The sequence below is a fragment of the Salmo salar genome, chromosome 15, assembly GCF_965601325.2.
Source record: "Salmo salar chromosome 15, fSalSal1, whole genome shotgun sequence".
Classification (NCBI taxonomy): Eukaryota; Metazoa; Chordata; class Actinopteri; order Salmoniformes; family Salmonidae; genus Salmo; species Salmo salar.
Window position 1 is genome coordinate 31,515,001 of NC_138305.1, and position 20,522 is coordinate 31,535,522.

The 20,522-nt window shown below is 43.8% G+C and overlaps 2 protein-coding genes across 5 annotated transcripts in view; both read left to right on the forward strand.

Annotated features, from left to right (window-relative positions):
* The window catches only part of LOC106571159 (protein eva-1 homolog A), a 171,405-nt gene extending 168,387 nt beyond the window's left edge, over positions 1-3,018 (forward strand). For both annotated transcript variants that reach the window (XM_014143899.2, XM_045695589.2), the window contains one exon: positions 441-3,018. In XM_014143899.2, the coding sequence (XP_013999374.1) occupies positions 441-820 (380 nt within the window). In that variant the 3' untranslated portion in view covers positions 821-3,018. The remainder of the gene's footprint in view (positions 1-440) is intronic.
* Positions 3,019-3,180: 162 nt separating this feature from the next.
* efhc1 (EF-hand domain (C-terminal) containing 1) lies at positions 3,181-20,521 on the forward strand. Of its 3 annotated transcripts, none has more exons than XM_014143896.3 (11): positions 3,181-3,415; positions 4,316-4,537; positions 4,750-4,899; positions 9,472-9,609; positions 11,715-11,864; positions 12,705-12,897; positions 15,772-15,998; positions 16,219-16,356; positions 16,608-16,821; positions 18,711-18,869; positions 20,202-20,521. In XM_014143896.3, the coding sequence occupies exons 1-11, from the start codon at positions 3,353-3,355 to the stop codon at positions 20,231-20,233; spliced, it is 1,686 nt and encodes a 561-aa protein (XP_013999371.1). In that variant the 5' UTR covers positions 3,181-3,352; the 3' UTR covers positions 20,234-20,521. The 3 variants fall into 3 exon arrangements, with proteins under 3 accessions (XP_013999371.1, XP_013999372.1, XP_013999373.1); XM_014143897.3 differs by having other exon boundaries at positions 3,214-3,415; positions 4,319-4,537; XM_014143898.3 differs by having other exon boundaries at positions 3,214-3,415; positions 4,355-4,537.
* The last annotated feature ends 1 nt before the right edge of the window (position 20,522 follows it).

Sequence of the window (20,522 nt, forward strand, 5' to 3'; positions counted from 1 at the left end):
TCGCTCTCCCTTTCTCTCTCGCTCACCTTTTCTCTCTCTCTCCCTTTCTCTCTCTCTCTCTCTCTCTCTCTCTCTCCCTTTCTCTCTCTCTCTCTCTCTCTCTCTCTCTCCCTCTCTCTCTCTCGCTCTCCCTTTCTCTCTCTCCCTTTCTCTCTCTCTCTCCCTTTCTCTCTCTCTCTCCCGTTCTCTCTTGCTCTCCCTTTCTCTCTCCCTTTCTCTCTCTCTCTCTCTCTCGTTCTCTCTCTCCCTTTCTCTCTCTCTCTCCCTTTCTCTCTCTCGCTCTCCCTTTCTCTCTCTCTCTCTCTCCCTTTCTCTCTCTCACTCTCCCTTTCTCTCTCTCGCTCTCTCTTTCTCTCTCCCTTTCTCTCTCCCTTCTCTCTCTCTCTCTCTCTCTCTCTCTCTCTCTCTCTCTCTCTCTCTCTCCCTTCCTCCGTCTGCAGACCACCCAGAGCGTGCAGCTCTCTACTTCCTGTGTGGCGTGTGCCTGGGCCTCTTCTTTACCCTCTTTGCTCTGGTGGTCCAGATCTCATGCCGCACCGACTGCCAACCCCGCCGTCGCCCCGGCACCACCACCAAGAAGCGTCCGCGGCCCTCCGACTCCTCGTCCGACTCCAGAGACTCGGACTCGGACACCACGTCAGACCTGTCGGCCCGCCGCCACCGCCGTTTCGAGCGCACGCTCAACATGAATGTGTTCACATCAGCGGAGGAGCTGGAGCGTGCACAGCGGCTGGAGGAGAGGGAGAGGATCATACGAGAGATCTGGATGAACGGTCAGCCGGATATACCCGGGACGCGCAGCCTTAACCGCTACTACTGAGGCAGGACCGTTAAGGATCCTCTACTAGATCTAGAAAGGGGGGGCTGTGAAGGTTGGAGCGCAGTACTTGAGATGGGATGTGTAGGACCACAAATGGACCTCTGGGGTTTGGGAATGGGGCCCAATGACCTGGTGGGGACCGGCGAAGGTTTGGAATCCTCTGTCTGGGTATCCCCCTCTGTCAGTCTGTCTGTGTCCATGTGGGTACTCTAGACCAGGGCTGCACAACCCTCTTCCTGGAGATCTACCATCATGTTGGCTTTCAGTCCAACCCTCTTCCTGGAGATCTACAGTCCTGTAGGTTTTCAGTCCAACCCTAATTTAACATGCCTGATTCAGCTAGTTAAGGTCTTGTGAGCAGCTAATTAGTAGCATCAGGTGTGATAAATTAGGGTTGGACTGAAAACCAACAGGATGGTAGATCTCCAGGATGAGGGTTGGACAGCCCTGGTATAGAGCAAAGACCCCTCTGTTTTTGCAGTGAGAATAAGCTCCTCCTTCTCAGCATGGTAAGCTCGACCGGAGCCCGCCTGTCATTGGTGGAGGCTGAAGGTGGAAGGTCATTTAACTGCACAGCCTCGCATTTGACCTCCTCACACCCTTCTGAAGTGGAGGATCTTGGGATACGTAGGCAGTAAAGCCTGAAAGGTGATTTAAGGACAGTTGCTAATGTTACTCCAGTGTTGCCTAGTGGATATTGAGAATTGGGCAGCTTGCTTCATGCTCACTCACCCTCCAGTATTTAAATGGGTGAATGGTTTCCGGAGAGGCATAGCACTTACAGTGAAATGTACAGCGTAACACTTAAGAGGGAAATGACCACGTTCAACCGACGCTGCCTTTTAAACTTTGAACCCAAAATGTGTTTTTTTGGAATTCATCTCAAACCCTTTATGAAATGTATTTTATATAATATTTAAATCATATTTTTTGTTATTGTGTATTTTTTTCTTTACAGTTATTATGAAATATTTTTATACTGTGGCGATTGAAGCTTGTCTGGCACCTCAGGGATGCAATCCTAGGCGTATGTCCAAAATGGCACCCTATTTGTTTTATAGTGCACTACTTCTGGCTAGAGCTGTGGTCAAAAGTAGTGCACTACATAGGGAATAGGGTGCCATTTGACAGAACCCTAGTGTTTCTGTGTATGGTCGTTTCTATTTGCTTCCTAAGAAGAGGATCAGGGCCTGTATTTAACAAGTGCCTCGAGTATGAGTGCTGATCTAGGATCAGGTTACCCCTCCCCCTGTCCATGTAATCTTGTTCATTATGATCTAAAAGGCAAAACTGATCCTAGACCAGGACTCTTACTCTGAGACTTTATGAATTCAGGCTCAGTACAATGCTCCAGATGTGTCAGCATAAAAAAAAAGATGTAAAAAAATACATAATGTAAACTCAGAGGTCAAGTGATTTAATAAGCTTGTTTTTTATATGTTATAATATGTACAGTGCAGTGCCTTACCTGGCAACAAGGATGTATATTGGTGGAAAAGAAAACCCCAGTCACCTGAGTCAACCAATCATTATGAATTTATGAAACAATCAATTCCAATCATGTTTATTTCCATGTTTCTCATGTTATGTATCTCACTTTGTCAAACTGGCTTGTGTGTGTGTGTTGTCCACGTTTAAATGGTGAGGCAGGTCCCAGATAATGTTGTGCTGTGTCATGCCAATGGCCATAAGACTTGATAAGACAGTAAAACAGATCTAGGATTAGCTAGGAAATGGCTAAAATCTATGTTAATTTTTTCAAATACATTGCACTTGTTATCATGTAGGAATGTATGTACAGTACAGAACACTATCTCTTCAATTGTCTACCAGTGAAATAGCTTCCAAATTATTACTGTGGGCAGCAAGACTAGTGTTGTCCCTCATGGGACACCATAGGGCTATCTGTCAGGTTTATTGTAATGACCATGTTGTTAATATAATAATAAGTTATATTCATCCAGTTCTGTTGCACTGGGTTGAACCATAGGTATCATGGTTTATCATAAGAAGTTTGGGATTTTCTTGACTGAGAGGGGAGTTGAGAATGCAGTGAATAATCTTCACTTCAACTGCAATCATTTAAATGGTTTTATATTGAAAAAGCTTTTGTGTTTCAATGGGACAAAACAATATGGCAATAGCTGGTGAGACCAAAATATGACTCCTTTGCTTGGAATAAACTGTGTTGAAAATAAGATCTTGACTCATTGGTTTTATTTTTTACCTATGTGAATCCACCACAAATATTTGATTCACATGATTACTGTTGTGTATCATGAAGATTGCGCGCCATCTGGCGGCGAGACATGCGAATTTCGCGTATTTTCTTTGAGTGACGTTTGTTTATATTTCCCCATGGCAACTGATACTATCCTCTGTTTCCTTGGTCACCTCGGCCTAATTTAAACCACAGTTACACTATAAATAATGTTAATTGATTGATAGCTAAACCTTTATAGTTTCTGTTCAGTATTTGTCCATTATTTCTATGTTCCAAATACTTATTTGAACGTTTGAGTATTACAAGCAATGTCGATCAACACGGGACATGGCTTACCATTTTTGCCAGGAAACACCTTTCGGGATGTTACGGTAAGGTCAATTTGTTTCTTTTTGGGCCAGGTCAAATAAACCTGCAACAATGTATCTGACTTTTTAATGTAACACGTTGAAGGTTACACTTGAATAGTTTGCTACAGAAGTTTCCGTCGGTGTTCGATTGCAACGAAGTTATTATCCATCAAGCTCATGCTGTGGAATGTGGCTCAGGCAATGTGAAATGACAAATGGCTATAGCATAAAAGTGCAATTTGTCCTATTTTGTCTACTAGTTTCTCGAATTGTTAGCTATCTACATATGATTGAAGTTTTTTTTACTAGCCTCACTCTGTTTGACTGAGTTACATTAGGCTACTTAACTGCAACGTGATACACATGAAACGGGCTACTGCAGAAATAAACTGTACAGGTTTTACACTGCAATTTGTAGACAGTTTATTTCTGCAGTAGCTCGTTTCATGTGTATCACGTTGCAGTTAAGTAGCCTAATGTAACTCAGTCAAACAGAGTGAGGCTAGTAAAAAAAACTTCAATCATATGTAGATAGCTAACAATTTTAGCTGTCTACCTCTGCTGCTAAGGTCAACAGACCAGGCATATTATTTGACTCCTCCTTTTGACGAGCTATTCCATTACGGTCAAAGTGAAAGGCCAAAACTACATTTTTATAAAGGGATTTGATTTCCCTGCTTTTCTGACGATTTACCTGTGAATTCCTGCTTATCCTCAATTTATTGAAACTGACTACTTCTGGTCCAGGGCATATGGTGCATTCTTCAACTATATTCTTATGTTAGTAGTGGAGGAGAAGTGCAGACCTATGAATCTGACCTAGCCAAAATGAATATTTTCCTGATTATCTACGCTGTACTGACCACATCCTTGATACCTCCGACAACACTTAAATATATATATATATATATTTCTGTCTAGAAGTCAGCTCACCATCGTCCTCAAACCCTGTCTTATAAGAATGGCTATGCCCTGCCGCACCGGCCCAAGGTTGGCATCGGACAAGCCCCTCTCCTGTCCAGTGAGCTGACCCAGAGTGAGATCAACCAGTTTTCCAATCAGACGTCTGCTCTCACCTATGGCACCACCCACTACAGCCCAGCACTGGACTTCATCCCTGCTCATGTCGCTTATGACAAGAAGGTAGGCTACAATAGCCTCAGGCTGGGGAACTATGAAATTATATAATTGTTTTCTGAAGTTTTTACAGAACAGTATCCAGGCAGAGGAATATACTGATCTGTCCTCTCCCCTTGCTTTCTTCCTCTCATCCCTCTTCTCCCCTCTCTCCTCCCTCGCCCCTCCTCCTTTTCACTCTCTCCTCCCCTCACCCACTCCCATTTCCTCTCTTCCAGGTGCTGCGCTTCTATGGCTACTTCCAGCAGGAGGTGCTGCACTCGCCCCAGGAGGGTTACCGCGTGCGCCCTGTGGTCCTTTACTACTACCTGGAGGATGACAGCATGTGTATCATGGAACCGGTGGTGGAGAACTCTGGGATACCACAGGTAGGCAAAGAAGATCAGAGGAGATAAGAATCTTAGCTTCCACTTAAAGTTATTAAAATCTGTTCATATACATCCCCAGAAAGAATATGATACCTAAAAAAAAGATTCTGACAAGCGAGCACTTAGATATGGTAATTTTCAACTTTTTATCAATTCTTAGAATGTTTGAGAATTACGTATACTAAGACATTTGTGAAAATTCTATAGCAATATAGAGTGGGACAGCGGCCATATATTTTATACAAATTAATAGACACTGCAGTAAATACAACCGAATAAAAACGTCGTCCAGGACGAGACAGAAGCTGTTTTTTAGTCTCTCGGACCCAGTTTTGATGCACCTGTACTGACCTCGCCTTCTGGATGATAGCGGTGTGAACAGGCAGTGGATCGGGTGGTTGTTGTCCTTGATGATCTTTTTGGCCTTAGTGTGACATCAGGTGCTGTAGGTGTCATGGAGGGCAGGTAGTTTGCCCCCGGTGATGCACTGTGCAGACTGCACCACCCTGCGGTTGTGGGCAGTGTAGTTGCCTTACCAGGCAGTGATGCAGTGCAGTTGCCTTACCAGGCAGTGATACAGCCCGACAGGATGCTCTCAATTGTGCATCTAGAAAAGTAAAAGTGTCCTTTATACAAACAAGCCATTTGCACACAGGCCTGACATCATTCACTTTGTACTGGACTGTGTGTTTACAGGCAGATGGACCTGCCATCATTCACTTTGCACTGGACTGTGTGTTTACAGGCAGATGGGCCTGCCATCATTCACTTTGTACTGGACTGTGTGTTTACAGGCAGATGGACCTGCCATCATTCACTTTGTACTGGACTGTGTGTTTACAGGCAGATTGGCCTGCCATCATTCACTTTGAACTGGACTGTGTGTTTACAGGCAGATTGGCCTGCCATCATTCACTTTGAACTGGACTGTGTGTTTACAGGCAGATGGACCTGACATCATTCACTTTGAACTGGACTGTGTGTTTACAGGCAGATGGGCCTGCCATCATTCACTTTGTACTGGACTGTGTGTTTACAGGCAGATGGACCTGCCATCATTCACTTTGAACTGGACTGTGTGTTTACAGGCAGATGGACCTGCCATCATTCACTTTGTACTGGACTGTGTGTTTACAGGCAGATTGGCCTGCCATCATTCACTTTGAACTGGACTGTGTGTTTACAGGCAGATGGGCCTGCCATCATTCACTTTGTACTGGACTGTGTGTTTACAGGCAGATGGGCCTGCCATCATTCACTTTGAACTGGACTGTGTGTTTACAGGCAGATGGGCCTGCCATCATTCACTTTGAACTGGACTGTGTGTTTACAGGCAGATGGACCTGCCATCATTCACTTTGAACTGGACTGTGTGTTTACAGGCAGATGGACATGCCATCATTCACTTTGAACTGGACTGTGTGTTTACAGGCAGATGGGCCTGCCATCATTCACTTTGAACTGGACTGTGTGTTTACAGGCAGATGGACCTGCCATCATTCATGTTGAACTGGACTGTGTGTTTACAGGCAGATGCAACAGCGCAACTTTAGATCATTACACATTCGCCAAGCCACAAAATACACCTGAATGGATTTCTGCAAATGTGTAAATACAACAGCAGACCTCTTACATTTGGGAACTTTACAGTCCTATTGATCAAACAACCATGAAAAGGTAGACTCTATCTCCCTCAGTAATGCACATCAACAACAAAAAGATCAACAACTAATGCTAGCCAGAGCAAGATGAGCTAACATCTGACGAAGGAACGTCAGATAAACCATCTCAAACTTTTTCAGTTAGTTGGCCATCAATATTGCACTGATAAACGATGGGGAATTGTAGTCTACTCGTCCTTCTGCAGCTTGCCTGCCAACAATGCACGCTTGTCCCAACCAAGCACCCAAAGCTACAGTGGGGGAAAAAAGTATTTGATCCCCTGCTGATTTTGTACGTTTGCCCACTTACAAAGAATGATCAGTCTATAATTTTAATGGTAGATTTATTTGAACAGTGAGAGACAGAATAACAACAAAAAAATCCAGAAAACGCATGTCAAAAATGTTATAAAATGATTTGCATTTTAATGAGGGAAATAAGGATTTGACCCCTCTGCAAAACATGATTTAGTACTTGGTGGCAAAACCCTTGTTGGCAATCAGAGGTCAGACGATTCTTGTAGTTGGCCACCAGGTTTGCACACATCTCAGGAGGGATTTTGCCCCACTCCTCTTTGCAGATCTTCTCCAAGTCATTAAGGTTTCGAGGCTGACGTTTGGCAACTCGAACCTTCAGCTCCCTCCACAGATTTTCTATGGGATTAAGGTCTGGAGACTGGCTAGGCCACTCCAGGACCTTAATGTGCTTCTTCTTGAGCCACTCCTTTGTTGCCTTGGCTGTGTGTCTTGGGTCATTGTCATGCTGGAATACCCATCCACGACCCATTTTCAATGCCCTGGCTGAGGGAAGGATGTTCTCACCCAAGATTTGACGGTACATGGCCCCGTCCATCGTCCCTTTGATGCGGTGAAGTTGTCCTGTCCCCTTAGCAGAAAAACACCCCCAAAGCATAATGTTTCCACCTCCATGTTTGACGGTGGAGATGGTGTTCTTGGGGTCATAGGCAGCATTCCTCCTCCTCCAAACACGGCGAGTTGAGTTGATGCCAAATAGCTCCATTTTGGTCTCATCTGACCACAACACTTTCACCAGTTGTCCTCTGAATCATTCAGATGTTCATTGGCAAACTTCAGACAGGCATGTATATTTATTCTTGAGCAGGGGGACCTTGCGGGCGCTGCAGGATTTCAGTCCTTCACGGCGTAGTGTGTTACCAATTGTTTTCTGGGTGACTATGGTCCCAGCTGCCTTAAGATCATTGACAAGATCCTCCCGTGTAGTTCTGGGCTGATTCCTCACCGTTCTCATGATCATTGCAACCCCACGAGGTGAGATCTTGCATGGAGCCTCAGGCCGAGGGATATTGACAGTTCTTTTGTGTTTCTTCCATTTGCGAATAATCGCACCAAATGTTGTCAACTTCTCACCAAGCTGCTTGGCGATGGTCTTGTAGCCCAGTACAGCCTTGTATAGGTCTACAAACTTGTCCCTGACATCCTTGGAGAGCTCTTTGGTCTTGGCCATGGTGGAGAGTTTGGAATCTGATTGATTCATTGCTTCTGTGGACAGGTGTATTTTTTACAGGTAACAAGCTGCGGTTAGGAGCACTCCCTTTAAGCGTGTGCTCTTAATCTCAAGCTCCTAACCTGTATAAAAGACACCTGGGAGACAGAAATCTTTCTGATTGAGAGGGGGTCAAATACTTATTTCCCTCATTAAAATACAAATCAATTTATAACATTTTTGACGTGTGTTTTTCTGGATATTTTTGTTATTTTGTCTCTCACTGTTCAAATAAACTTACCATTAAAATTATAGACTGATCATTTCTTTATCAGTGGGCAAACGTACAAAATCAGCAGGGGTTCAAATACTTTTTTCCCCCACTGTAACTGGCTAAAGTTGGCTAGCTTGCTAGCTAGCTACTTCCAGACACAAATGAGAGAACACCTCACTCTAACCATTTTACTTGCCCTAGCAAAGCTGGTTAGGCTGTTTACATGTTATCTAGAGCTTTGTGACTAACTATTACTTTCTTTGCCTGCGTTTACTGACACCGGTCATATTCAGCAGGTGTTGCGCTTTCGTAAATTTATCAGTTATTCTGTGCTCTGTCACACAGATGAGAGAAATCTGAAATCGTAGATAGAAAGATAGAGCGCCAGATTGAATTTGCGAACATAAGAGATATGCTAACTGGACAAGTTCTTGCTAGTTATACAAATGACACATACATCTCTAGCTGTGTATAGCCACCAAAAAACGATATGAGGGGAAAGTCAACCACTCACCCACTCTTCCAATGACATGACATGACATCCTCCTAGCAGCTAGTTAGCTAGCTAATGTTAGGCTCTGTGTTTTTAGCCTGTTGCTATATTAATAGATACGCTAGCTTATTAGCAATGGGATGACTGACTTGTGATCATTGCCCTTGATTGTTTTGACATTCCCAGCCTTAGTTACATTCGTCTGTTTTTGTCGAAAATACTGGCCAGGCCAGCTGTTATTTACAACCTGATAGCAATAGTTTTTGGACTACCAATAAATGTAGTGGTGAATTATATGAATCATGCATTGAACTGCATCCATCTATTCTGCCAACAATAACTTAGTGTACGTCATGGAACTTTGAGTCAAATAGAACCTATTTTTAAAACCTCTTATAAAGTTGGTTTTGTAGCATAAACTGGGGAATTTGATATTTTTTACTGATATTATTGTTTCATATCTGCAACGTGGTTAAAACGCTGTAAGTTCCACTTTAAGTTTAATTTGTACTTAGGGCGACATTTTCCTCTTGTAAAGACAGCTGCGCTGTGAACTAACGCACTGCAACATTCTAAATCATGATTTTAGAAGATGGTTGGTGTTTTTCTTCTAGGACAAAATTGATAGATATGACTGAGTATATTTTTGATGTGTGAATCCTTTCTTCCTCGACCGCAGGGCAAGCTGATCAAGCGCCAGAGGCTGCCCAAGAATGACCGTGGCGACCACTACCACTGGAAAGATCTCAACGTGGGCATGGACCTGGTAGTGTACGGCACCGTCTACCGCGTCACACACTGTGACAGCTACACACAGGTAAATAGATACGATACACACTCACACATCACACCCATTATCTATCACACACTAGGATACCAACACATACAGTACCAGTAAAAAGTTTGGACACACCTTCTCATTCAAGGGTTTCTCTTTATTATTACCATTATCTACATTGTAGAATAATAGTGAAGACATCAAATCTATGAGATAACACCCATGGAATCATGTAGTAACCAAACAAGTGTTAAACAAATCAAAATATATTTGATATTTCAGATTCTTCAAAGTAACCACCCTTTGCCTTGACAGATTCAAATCAAAGTTGTAAGGTGTAAACCTTACAGTGAAACTCTTACTTACAGGCTCTAACCAACATGGCAGAAAAGGTATTAGGTGGACAATAGGTAAGTAAAGAAATAAAAACAACAGTAAAAAGACAGTGAAAAATAACAGTAGCAAGGCTATATACAGTAGCGAGGCTATAACAGTAGCAAGGCTATATACAGGCACCGGTTAGCTTTGAACACTCTTGGCATTCTCTCAACCAGCTTCATGAGGTAGTCACCTGGAAGGAATTTCAATTAACAGGTGTGCCTTGTTAATTTGTGGAATTTCTTTCCTTTTTAATGCGTTTGAACCAATCAGTTGTGTTGTGACAAGGGGGTGGTATACAGAAGATAGCCCTATTTGGGAAAAGACCAAGTCCATATTATGGCAAGAACAGCTCAAATTAGCAAAGAGAAATGACAGTCCATCATTATTTTAAGACATGAAGATCAGTCAATCCGAAAACATTTCAAGAACTTTGAAAGTTTCTTCAAGTGCAGTCGCAAAAACCATCAAGCGCTATGATGAAATTGGCTCTCATGAGGACTGCCACAGGAAAGAAAAGACCCAGAGGTACCTCTGCTGCAGAGGATAAGTTCATTAGAGTTAACTGCACCTCAGATTGTAGCCCAAATAAATGCTTCACAGAGTTCAAGTAACAGACACATCTCAACAACTGTTCAGAGGGGACAGTGTAAATCAGGCCTTCGTGGTTGAATTGCTGCAAAGAAACCACTACTAAAGGACACCAATAAGAAGAAGAGACTTGCTTGGGCCAAGAAACATGAGCAATGGACATTAGACTGGTGGAAATCTGTCTTTTGGTCTGATGAGTCAAAATGTTTGATTTTTGGTTCCAACCGCTGTGTCTTTGTGAGATGCAGAGTAGGTGAACGGATGATCTCTGCATGTGTGGTTCCCACCGTGAAGCATGGAGGAGGAGGTGTGATGATGTGCGGGTGTTTTGCTGGTGACACTGTCAGTGATTTATTTAGAATTCAAGGCACACTTAACCAACATGGCTGCCACAGCATTCTGCAGCGATACGTCATCCCATCTGGCTTACGCTTAGAGGGACTATCATTTGTTTTTCAACAGGACAATGACCCAACACACCTCCAGGCTGTGTAAGGGCTATTTGACCAAGAAGGAGAGTGATGGAGTGCTGCATCAGATGACCTGGCCTCCACAATCACCCGACCTCAACCAAATTGAGATGGTTTGGGATGAGTTGGACCGCAGAGTGAAGGAAAAGCAGCCAACAAGTGCTAAGTATATGTACTGTAGGGAACTCCTTCAAGACTGTTGGAAAAGCATTCCAGGTGAAGCTGGTTGAGAGAATGCCAAAAGTGTGCAAACCTGTCATCAAGGCAAAGGGTGGCTACTTTGAAGAATCTCAAACATAAAATATAATTTGATTTGTTTAACACTTTTTTGGTTACATGATTCCATATGTTATTTCATAGTTTAAGTCTTCACTATTATTCTACAATGTAGAAAATAGTTCAAATAAAGAAAAACCCTTGAATGAGTAGGTGTGTCCAAACTTTTGATTGTTTGTGTTTACCTACAGAACCACAAAGTGACACATACGGTAAACACACATCTCATGCACTGTGACACATAGTCAGTTAGACACACACATCACACACACAGACTTGTTTTCCTCACTGTGTTGTCAAATGCACTTTTTTTTTTTTACTTTTCATGTTCTTTTCATGTTCTATGTTGAATACTTCTAGCTCCGTGGTATGTTTATTATCTGTATCTATGCTATAGTAGATACTCTGTACTGTGTCTCATATGGTCAGGACTTCATGGAGAGCGAGGGTCTGGTTTTGAACGACGCTGAGCCGACCCCGGTCGACCCGTACATCCAGCGGCGCACCCAGCCTGGACGCTCCTACATCACCCCATCTGTCTTCGACCGCCTCAAGCAGTTCCTCACCATGGACCGCAAGGTGAGCGGGCTGTACTTAGTTGCCCTGACTCCTACATGCCTCCCATATGGATATTATCTATTGGTCGATATGAGACACTCGTCTCCTATGTCAGCCTTGCATTCAATGCTCCCATGCACTTCATCAAATCTTTTGCTGAATATATTTGATGTCCAGCATTGGCATTACATTGATATACAGTGACCTCTAAAAGTCTTTGGACAGTGACAAATGTTTTGTTGTTTTGGCTCTGTACTCCAGCACTTTGGATTGGAAATTATACAACAACTATGAGGTTAAAGTACAGACGGTCAGCTTTAAATTGAGGGTATTTTGATCCATCTATTCGGCACAAAATTAGCTGAAACACAACCTAAACAAACAGCAAATCCATCCAACAAGTTTGTAGAGTCACAAGCTTGATGTGATCATTGTGTGCTAGGAATATGGGACCAAATACGAAACTGTTGACTACTTTAATACACAGTAGTGAATTTGTCCCAATACTTTTGGTCCAGTAAAATGGGGGACTATGTACAAAAAGTACTGTAATTTCTAAAAGTTGTACCCTCCAATTAAAGCTGACAGTCTACACTTCAACCTCATAGTCATTGTATCATTTTAAAACAACAACAAATGGGTCACTGTCCCAATACCTTTGGAGCTCACTGAAAGTATAATGTTCCTATAGATTACTCATGTACCATTTTACCATGATTTGTATTCAAATCAGTCTAAGCAAAGGACTCAAAGGATTTAGAATGGGTTTAAACACACATAACTATTTATATGGCTAAACATGACCTCAGCAGGATCTTATTCTCTCTATAACCTTTGACCTCTGGCCATCTGTATCAATAGGTGCTGCGTTTCTTTGCGCTGTGGGACCACACTGACTCTCTGTACGGGGAGGCCAGGCCTGTAACAATCCAGTACTATCTGGTGGATGACTCAGTGGAGATCCGAGAAGTCCATGAGCCCAACAGTGGCCGGGACCCATTCCCTGTGCTGCTACGCAGACAGAGGCTGCCCAAGAACATCAAACCAGCCTGCAGTAAGTCTCTCAGTTATTGTAGCTATCGACACTAGTTTCTCTGTGTAGTGATCTAACCGGGTTAATGCTGGGAGAGCCCAACAGTGGCTGGGACCCCTTCCCTTGCAGCCTAAGAACATCAAAACAGGTGTTGTCGTCGATAATTTTTCTAGTGAAGGAAAAGCAGCCAACAAGTGCTCAGCATATGTGGAAACTCCTTCAAGACTGTTGGAAAAGCATTCCTCATGAAGCTGGTTGAGAGAATGCTACACGTGTGCAAAGCTGTCATCAAGGCAAAGGGTGGCTACTTTGAAGAATATAAAATATATTTTGATTTGTTTAACACTTTTTTGGTTACTACATGATTCCATATGTGTTATTTCATAGTTTTGATGTCTTCACTATTATTCTACAATGTAGAAAATAGTAAAAATAAAGAAAAACCCTTGAATGAGTAGGTGTGTCCAAACGTTTGACTGGTATTATATATATATATATATATATATATATATATATATACTATCGTTCAAAAGTTTGGGATTACTTAGACATTTACTTGTTTTTGAAAGAAAAGCACCTTTTTTTTGTCCATTAAAATAACATCAAATTCACCAGAAATACAGTGTAGACATTGTTAATGTTGTAAATGACTGTTGTAGCTGGAAACGGCTGATTTTTCATGGAATATTTACATAGGCGTACAGAGGCTCATTATCAGCAACCATCACTCCTGTGTTCCAATGGCACGTTGTGTTAGCTAAGTTTATACTTTTAAGGCTAATTGATCATTATAAACCCCTTTTGCAATTATGTTAGCACAGCTGAAAACTGTTGTGCTGATTAAAGAAACTTTTCTTTCAAAGTGACCCCAAACTTTTGAATGGTAGTGTATATATTATAATATATTATACATTAGTATTCAGACCCCTTGACTTTTTCCACATTTTGTTACGTTACAGCCTTATTCTAAAATGGATTAAATAAATACAAAATCCTCAGCAATCTACACAATACCCCATAATGACAAAGCGAAAACAGGTTTTTAGACATTTTTGCAAATGTAAAAACAGAAATACTTTATTTACATAAGTATTCAGACCCTTTGCTATGAGACTCGAAATTGAGCTCAGGTGCATCCTGTTTCCATTGATCATCCTTGAGATGTTTGATTGGAGTCCACCTGTGGTAAATTCAATTGATTGGACATGATTTGGAAAGACACACACCTGTCTATATAAGGTCCCACAGTTGACAGTGCATGTCAGAGCAAAAACCAAGCCATGAGGTCGAGGGAATTGTCCGTAGAGCTTCAACACAGGATTGTGTTGAGACGCATATCTGGGGAAAGGTACCAAAACATTTCTGCAGCATTGAAAGTTCCCAAGAACACAGTGACCTCCCTCATTCTTAAATGAAGTTTGGAACCACCAAGAATCTTCCTAGAGCTGGCCGCTCGGCCAAACTAAGCAATCAGGGGAGAAGGGCCTTGGTCAGGGTGGTGACCAAGAACCCGATGGTCACTCTGACAGAGCTCTAGAGTTCCTCTGTGGAGATGGGAGAACCTTCCAGAAGGACAACCATCTCTGGAGCACTCCAGCTATCAACCGTGTTTCTAATGACTATACAACGGTCTCCATGTCCTCCTAATGACTATACAACAGTCTCCATGTCCTCCTAATGACTATACAACAGTCTCCATGTCCTCCTAATGACTATACAACAGTCTCCATGTCCTCCTAATGACTATACAACAGTCTCCATGTCCTCCTAATGACTATACAACAGTCTCCATGTCCTCCTAATGACTATACAACAGTCTCCATGTCCTCCTAATGACTATACAACAGTCTCCATGTCCTCCTAATGACTATACAACAGTCTCCATGTCCTCCTAATGACTATACAACAGTCTCCATGTCCTCCTAATGACTATACAACAGTCTCCATGTCCTCCTAATGACTATACAACAGTCTCCATGTCCTCCTAATGACTATACAACAGTCTCCATGTCCTCCTAATGACTATACAACGGTCTCCATGTCCTCCTAATGACTATACAACAGTCTCCATGTCCTCCTAATGACTATACAACAGTCTCCATGTCCTCCTAATGACTATACAACAGTCTCCATGTCCTCCTAATGACTATACAACAGTCTCCATGTCCTCCTAATGACTATACAACAGTCTCCATGTCCTCCTAATGACTATACAACAGTCTCCATGTCCTCCTAATGACTATACAACAGTCTCCATGTCCTCCTAATGACTATACAACAGTCTCCATGTCCTCCTAATGACTATACAACAGTCTCCATGTCCTCCTAATGACTATACAACAGTCTCCATGTCCTCCTAATGACTATACAACAGTCTCCATGTCCTCCTAATGACTATACAACAGTCTCCATGTCCTCCTAATGACTATACAACAGTCTCCATGTCCTCCTAATGACTATACAACAGTCTCCATGTCCTCCTAATGACTATACAACAGTCTCCATGTCCTCCTAATGACTATACAACAGTCTCCATGTCCTCCTAATGACTATACAACAGTCTCCATGTCCTCCTAATGACTATACAACAGTCTCCATGTCCTCCTAATGACTATACAACAGTCTCCATGTCCTCCTAATGACTATACAACAGTCTCCATGTCCTCCTAATGACTATACAACAGTCTCCATGTCCTCCTAATGACTATACAACAGTCTCCATGTCCTCCTAATGACTATACAACAGTCTCCATGTCCTCCTAATGACTATACAACAGTCTCCATGTCCTCCTAATGACTATACAACAGTCTCCATGTCCTCCTAATGACTATACAACAGTCCCCATGTGTTTAATTACTGTACAACAGTCCCCATGTCCTTCCGCCCCTCTCCAGAGCCCTTCCCTAGCTGTGTACTGGAGGTGTCCCCCCAGGAGGTGCACCAGTACTACTCGCCCAAGGACTTCCAGGTGGGCGAGACCCTGCAACTGATGGGCCGGCGCTTCCTGCTCTACGACTGTGACGAGTTCACCAAGGCCTACTATCAGAAGGAACACCCCGACCTGGAGCTCAAACCCAAACCTGTGGTCAAGAAGACCACAGAGCTGCACGACAGGCATGAGGTGAAAGGGCAGAGGACTGGACTGGTGGAGTTAGGGAGGGTTGGTTGGTGGGTGGGTGGAAGGGATGGTGTTTTTTTTCTGCCCATGCCTACTTCTACACCCCATATCCTCTCCCTCGTGGGTGGGTTCTATCTGTTCATTTGTCAGTCCCAGTTGTATTAGAGGTTGCCTGTTTCTGTGCCACATACATCCCCTCACCTCTCCTATATTCCCTCTACAGGTTCCGCCCTACAATGGTTTTGGTTCACTTGAGGACTCCCTTCAAAATTGCCTGTCTCTGATCCCTGAGCCCCCTAAGAAGGATCTAATGAAAATGCTGGAGAATGACCACAAAGTTCTGCGCTATGCTGCCAGGATGGTGAGGGGCTGGAGGGGGGTTAGGAGAAAGAGGTCTACCTGGGGCTCTGGGAAGCTGGTTGCTGTAATAGCCTTTTCACACTACTGATACTGGTATTAGTATCACTGGTCATGAGGTTGAAACTGAACCCCGGTAGGCCATGACAACCACTGAGAAACATGTTTACATGCTAGTTATCTCACAGTCACCCTTTGAGTGTAACCAATCACCATCTTGATTTTCTTCCACCCCATCTCGCTCTGATATCACAGGACTCCCAGAATCCCCAGGACGAGGGCCGCCGCTTCATCTTCTCCTACTTCCTGTCCAGTGATATGATCAGCATCTTCGAGCAATCAACACGCAACTCCGGCATCATCAGCGGCCAGTTCCTGGAAAAGACACGCATCCCCAAGCCGGGCTGCACCGTGGACAAGCCCGAGTTCTATGGCCCGGCCGACTTTGCCATCGGAGACACCGTGGAGGGTATTATTCCTAGTGTTGTGACCAAAAGTTTTGAGAATGACACAAATATTAATTTTCAAAGTCTGCTGCCTCAGTTTGTATGATGGCAATTTGCATATACTCCAGAATGTAATGAAGAGTGATCAGATTAATTGCAAAGTCCCTCTTTGCCATGCAAATGAACTGAATCCCCCAAAAACATTTCAACTGCATTTCAGCCCTGCCACAAATGACCAGCTGACATCATGTCAGTGATTCTCTCGTTAACACAGGTGTGAGTGTTGATGAGGACAAGGCTGGAGATCACTCTGTCATGCTGATTGAGTTCGAATAACAGACTGGAAGCTTCAAAAGGAGGGTGGTGCTTGGAATCATTGTTCTTCCTCTGTAAATCATGGTTACCTGCAAGGAAACACGTGCCGTCATCATTGCTTTGCACAAAAAGGGCTTCACAGGCAAGGATATTGCTGCCAGTAAGATTGCACCTAAATCAACCATTTATCGGCTCATGAAGAACTTCAAGGAGAGCGGTTCAAATGTTGTGAACAAGACTTCAGGGCGCCCAAGAAAGTCCAACAAGCGCCAGGACCGTCTCCTAAAGTTGATTCAGCTGCGGGATCGGGGCACCACCAGTACAGAGCTTGCTCAGGAATGGCAGCAGGCAGGTGTGAGTGCATCTGCATGCACAGTGAGACGAAGACTTTTGGAGGATGGCCTGGTGTCAAGAAGGGCAGCAAAGAAGCCACTTCTCTCCAGGAAAAACATCAGGGACCGACTGATATTCTGCAGAAGGTACAGGGATTGGACTGCTGAGGACTGGGGTAAAGTCATTTTCTCTGACGAATCCCCTTTCCGATTGTTTGGGGCATCCGGAAAAAAGCTTGTCCGGAGAAGACAAGGTGAGCGCTACCATCAGTCCTGTGTCATGCCAACAGTAAAGCATCCTGAGACCATTCATGTGTGGGGTTGCTTCTCAGCCAAGGGAGTGGGCTCACTCACAATTTTGCCTAAGAACACAGCCATGAATAAAGAATGGTACCAACACATCCTCTGAGAGCAACTTCTCCCAACCATCCAGGAACAGTTTGATGAACAATGCCTTTTCCAGCATGATGGAGCACCTTGCCATAAGGCAAAACTAAGTGGCTCGGGGAACAAAACATCAATATTTTGGGTCCATGGTCAGGAAACTCCCCAGACCTTAATCCCATTGAGAACTTGTGGTCAATCCTCAAGAGGCAGGTGGACAAACAAAAACCCACAAATTCTGACAAACTCCAAGCATTGATTATGCAAGAATGGGCTGCCATCAGTCAGGATGTGGCCCAGAAGTTAATTGACAGCATGCGAGGGCGGATTGCAGAGGTCTTGGAAAAAGAAGGGTCAACACTGCAAATATTGACTCTTTGCATCAACTTCATGTCAATAAAAGCCTTTGACACTTATGAAATGCTTGTAATTATATTTCAGTATTCCATAGTAACATCTGACAAAAATATCTAAAAACACTGAAGCAGCAAACTTTGTGAAAATTAATATTTGTGTCATTCTCAAAACTTTTGGCCACGACTGTACTGTTCTGTTCACGGAGATGTTTTAGCTTGGAGGAGATGTAGTGTAGCTCCTATAAAGTTTAGTCTAGTGTCAGATCTGTTTGTGCTGTCTTGTCAACTCCTATAGTCATTGATGTGACAGATCTGAGACCAGGTTTAATTCTAGTCTCATTGACATTTCAGTCCATTTGGATCAGAACCTTCTTCCAACCAAAAACACATGTATTTCACTGGTGAAGAACAGTGATATTGTTCTATAGACCCTGTTGTCTCAGGTCCGAGTTTCACATTTAATACAACCATCCAACATATATATCCCCACTCTTATGGTCCCTTTTCCCTCCTACCCTCCCACAGTTTTCAGACACCGCTTTGTACTGACCGATGCTGACCACTACGTGCTGAAGTACCTGGAGTCCATCTCGGATCAACTCCCCTCTCGCACCCTGAACTCCCTGAGACAGAGGCTGGGCGTGGCTGACCAGGAGGTGGACCCCCACACTGACCCGCAGTCAGGTAAGGACATAAGTGGTTGCCATGGTGACACACAAAGGGCTCTATTCAACAGCGCAATTGAAATTTAAAGGCAATGTTCCCGCATTAGAGGAGACTGCATTCATGGTAAACGCTGTATACACTACATGACCAAAAGTATGTGGACACCTGCTTGTCGAACATCTCATTCCAAAATCATGGCTATTAATATGGAGTTGGTCCCCCCCTTTGCTGCTATAACAGCCTCCACTCTTCTGGGAAGGCTTTCCACTAGATGTTTGAACATTGCTGCAGGGACTTGCTCCCATTCAGCCACAAGAGCATTAGTGAGCTCGGGCTCTGATGTTGGGCGATTAGGCCTGGCTCGCAGTCGGCGTTCCAATTCATCCCAAAGGTGTTCGATGGGATGTCAGGTTCTTCCACACCGATCTCGACAAACCATTTCTGTATGGACCTCGCTTTGTGCATGGGGGCATTGTCATGCTGAAACAGGAAAGGGCCTTCCCAAAACCTTTGCCACAAAGTTGGAAGCACAGGATCGTCTAGAATGTTATTGTATGCTGTAGCGTTAAGACTTCCCGTCACTGGAACTAAGGGGTCTAGCCCGAACCATGAAAAACATCCCCAGACCATTATTCGCCCTCCACCAAACTTTACAGTTGGCACTATGCATCCGGGCAGGTAGCGTTCTCCTTGGATCTGCCAAACCCAGATTTGTCAGTCGGACTGCCAGATGGTGAAGCGTGATCAGAGAACGCGTTTCCACTGCTCCAGAGTCCAATGGCGGCGTGCTTTACACCACTCCAGCCGACGCTTGACATTGCGCGTGGTGATCTTAGGCTTGTGTGCGGCTGCTCGGCCATGGAAACCCATTTCATGAAGCCCCAGACTAACAATTATTGTGCTGACGTTGCTTCCAGAGGCAGTTTGGAACTTGGTAGTCAGTGTTGCAACCGAGGACAGACGATTTTTACGAGCCACGCGCTTCAGGACTCAGCGGTCCCGTTTCTGTGAGCTTGTGTGGCCTACCACTTTGTAGCTGAGCCGTTGTTGCTCCTAGGCGTTTCCACTTCACAATAACAGCACTTCCAGCTGACTGGGGCAGCTCTAGCGGGGCAGAAATTTGACCAACTGACTGAAAGTCACTGAGCTCTTCAGTAAAGCCATTCTACTCTGCCAGATTGCATGGCTTTGCGCTAGATTTTATACACCGGTCAGCAACGGGTGTGGCTGAAATAGTCGAATCCACTCATTTGAAGGGGTGTCCACATACTTTTGTGTATATATAGTGTACAGTATAAACCATCCCCCCTCTAACAATATACTCAGTCCTCTCCTCCCTTCTTTCCTCAGAGGACATTGAAAGAGCGGAAGCCTCTTCTTGAGAGGAAGTGTTACTCCCCTACAGAACCTCTTCCCTCCGAACCACCTCTGATTATGAACCAAAGCCTAGGCACACCCTTGCGCTATGTTTCTCATGATAAATAAATGTGATCCTGAAAACACTGGACCTCATGCCTGTTTCTGTAAGTGGGCTGACACCTACTGGACAGAATGAAACATTTCATTCTGCCCTCTAGCTCTCACCAACAGAACAATGTTTAAGGTTAAATATATATAGATTGAGACTAAATGGATGACCTTGCAATAAAGAATACCTCTTCAACACTTCAT

Coding starts and splice junctions, on each gene's coding strand:
- efhc1 (XM_014143896.3), top strand. CDS start 3,353: ATGTCGATCAACACGGGACATGGCTTACCATTTTTGCCAGGAAACACC. Junction 9,610..11,714: donor ACTGTGACAGCTACACACAG/GTAAATAGATAC, acceptor TCATATGGTCAG/GACTTCATGGAGAGCGAGGG. Junction 16,822..18,710: donor CATCGGAGACACCGTGGAGG/GTATTATTCCTA, acceptor ACCCTCCCACAG/TTTTCAGACACCGCTTTGTA.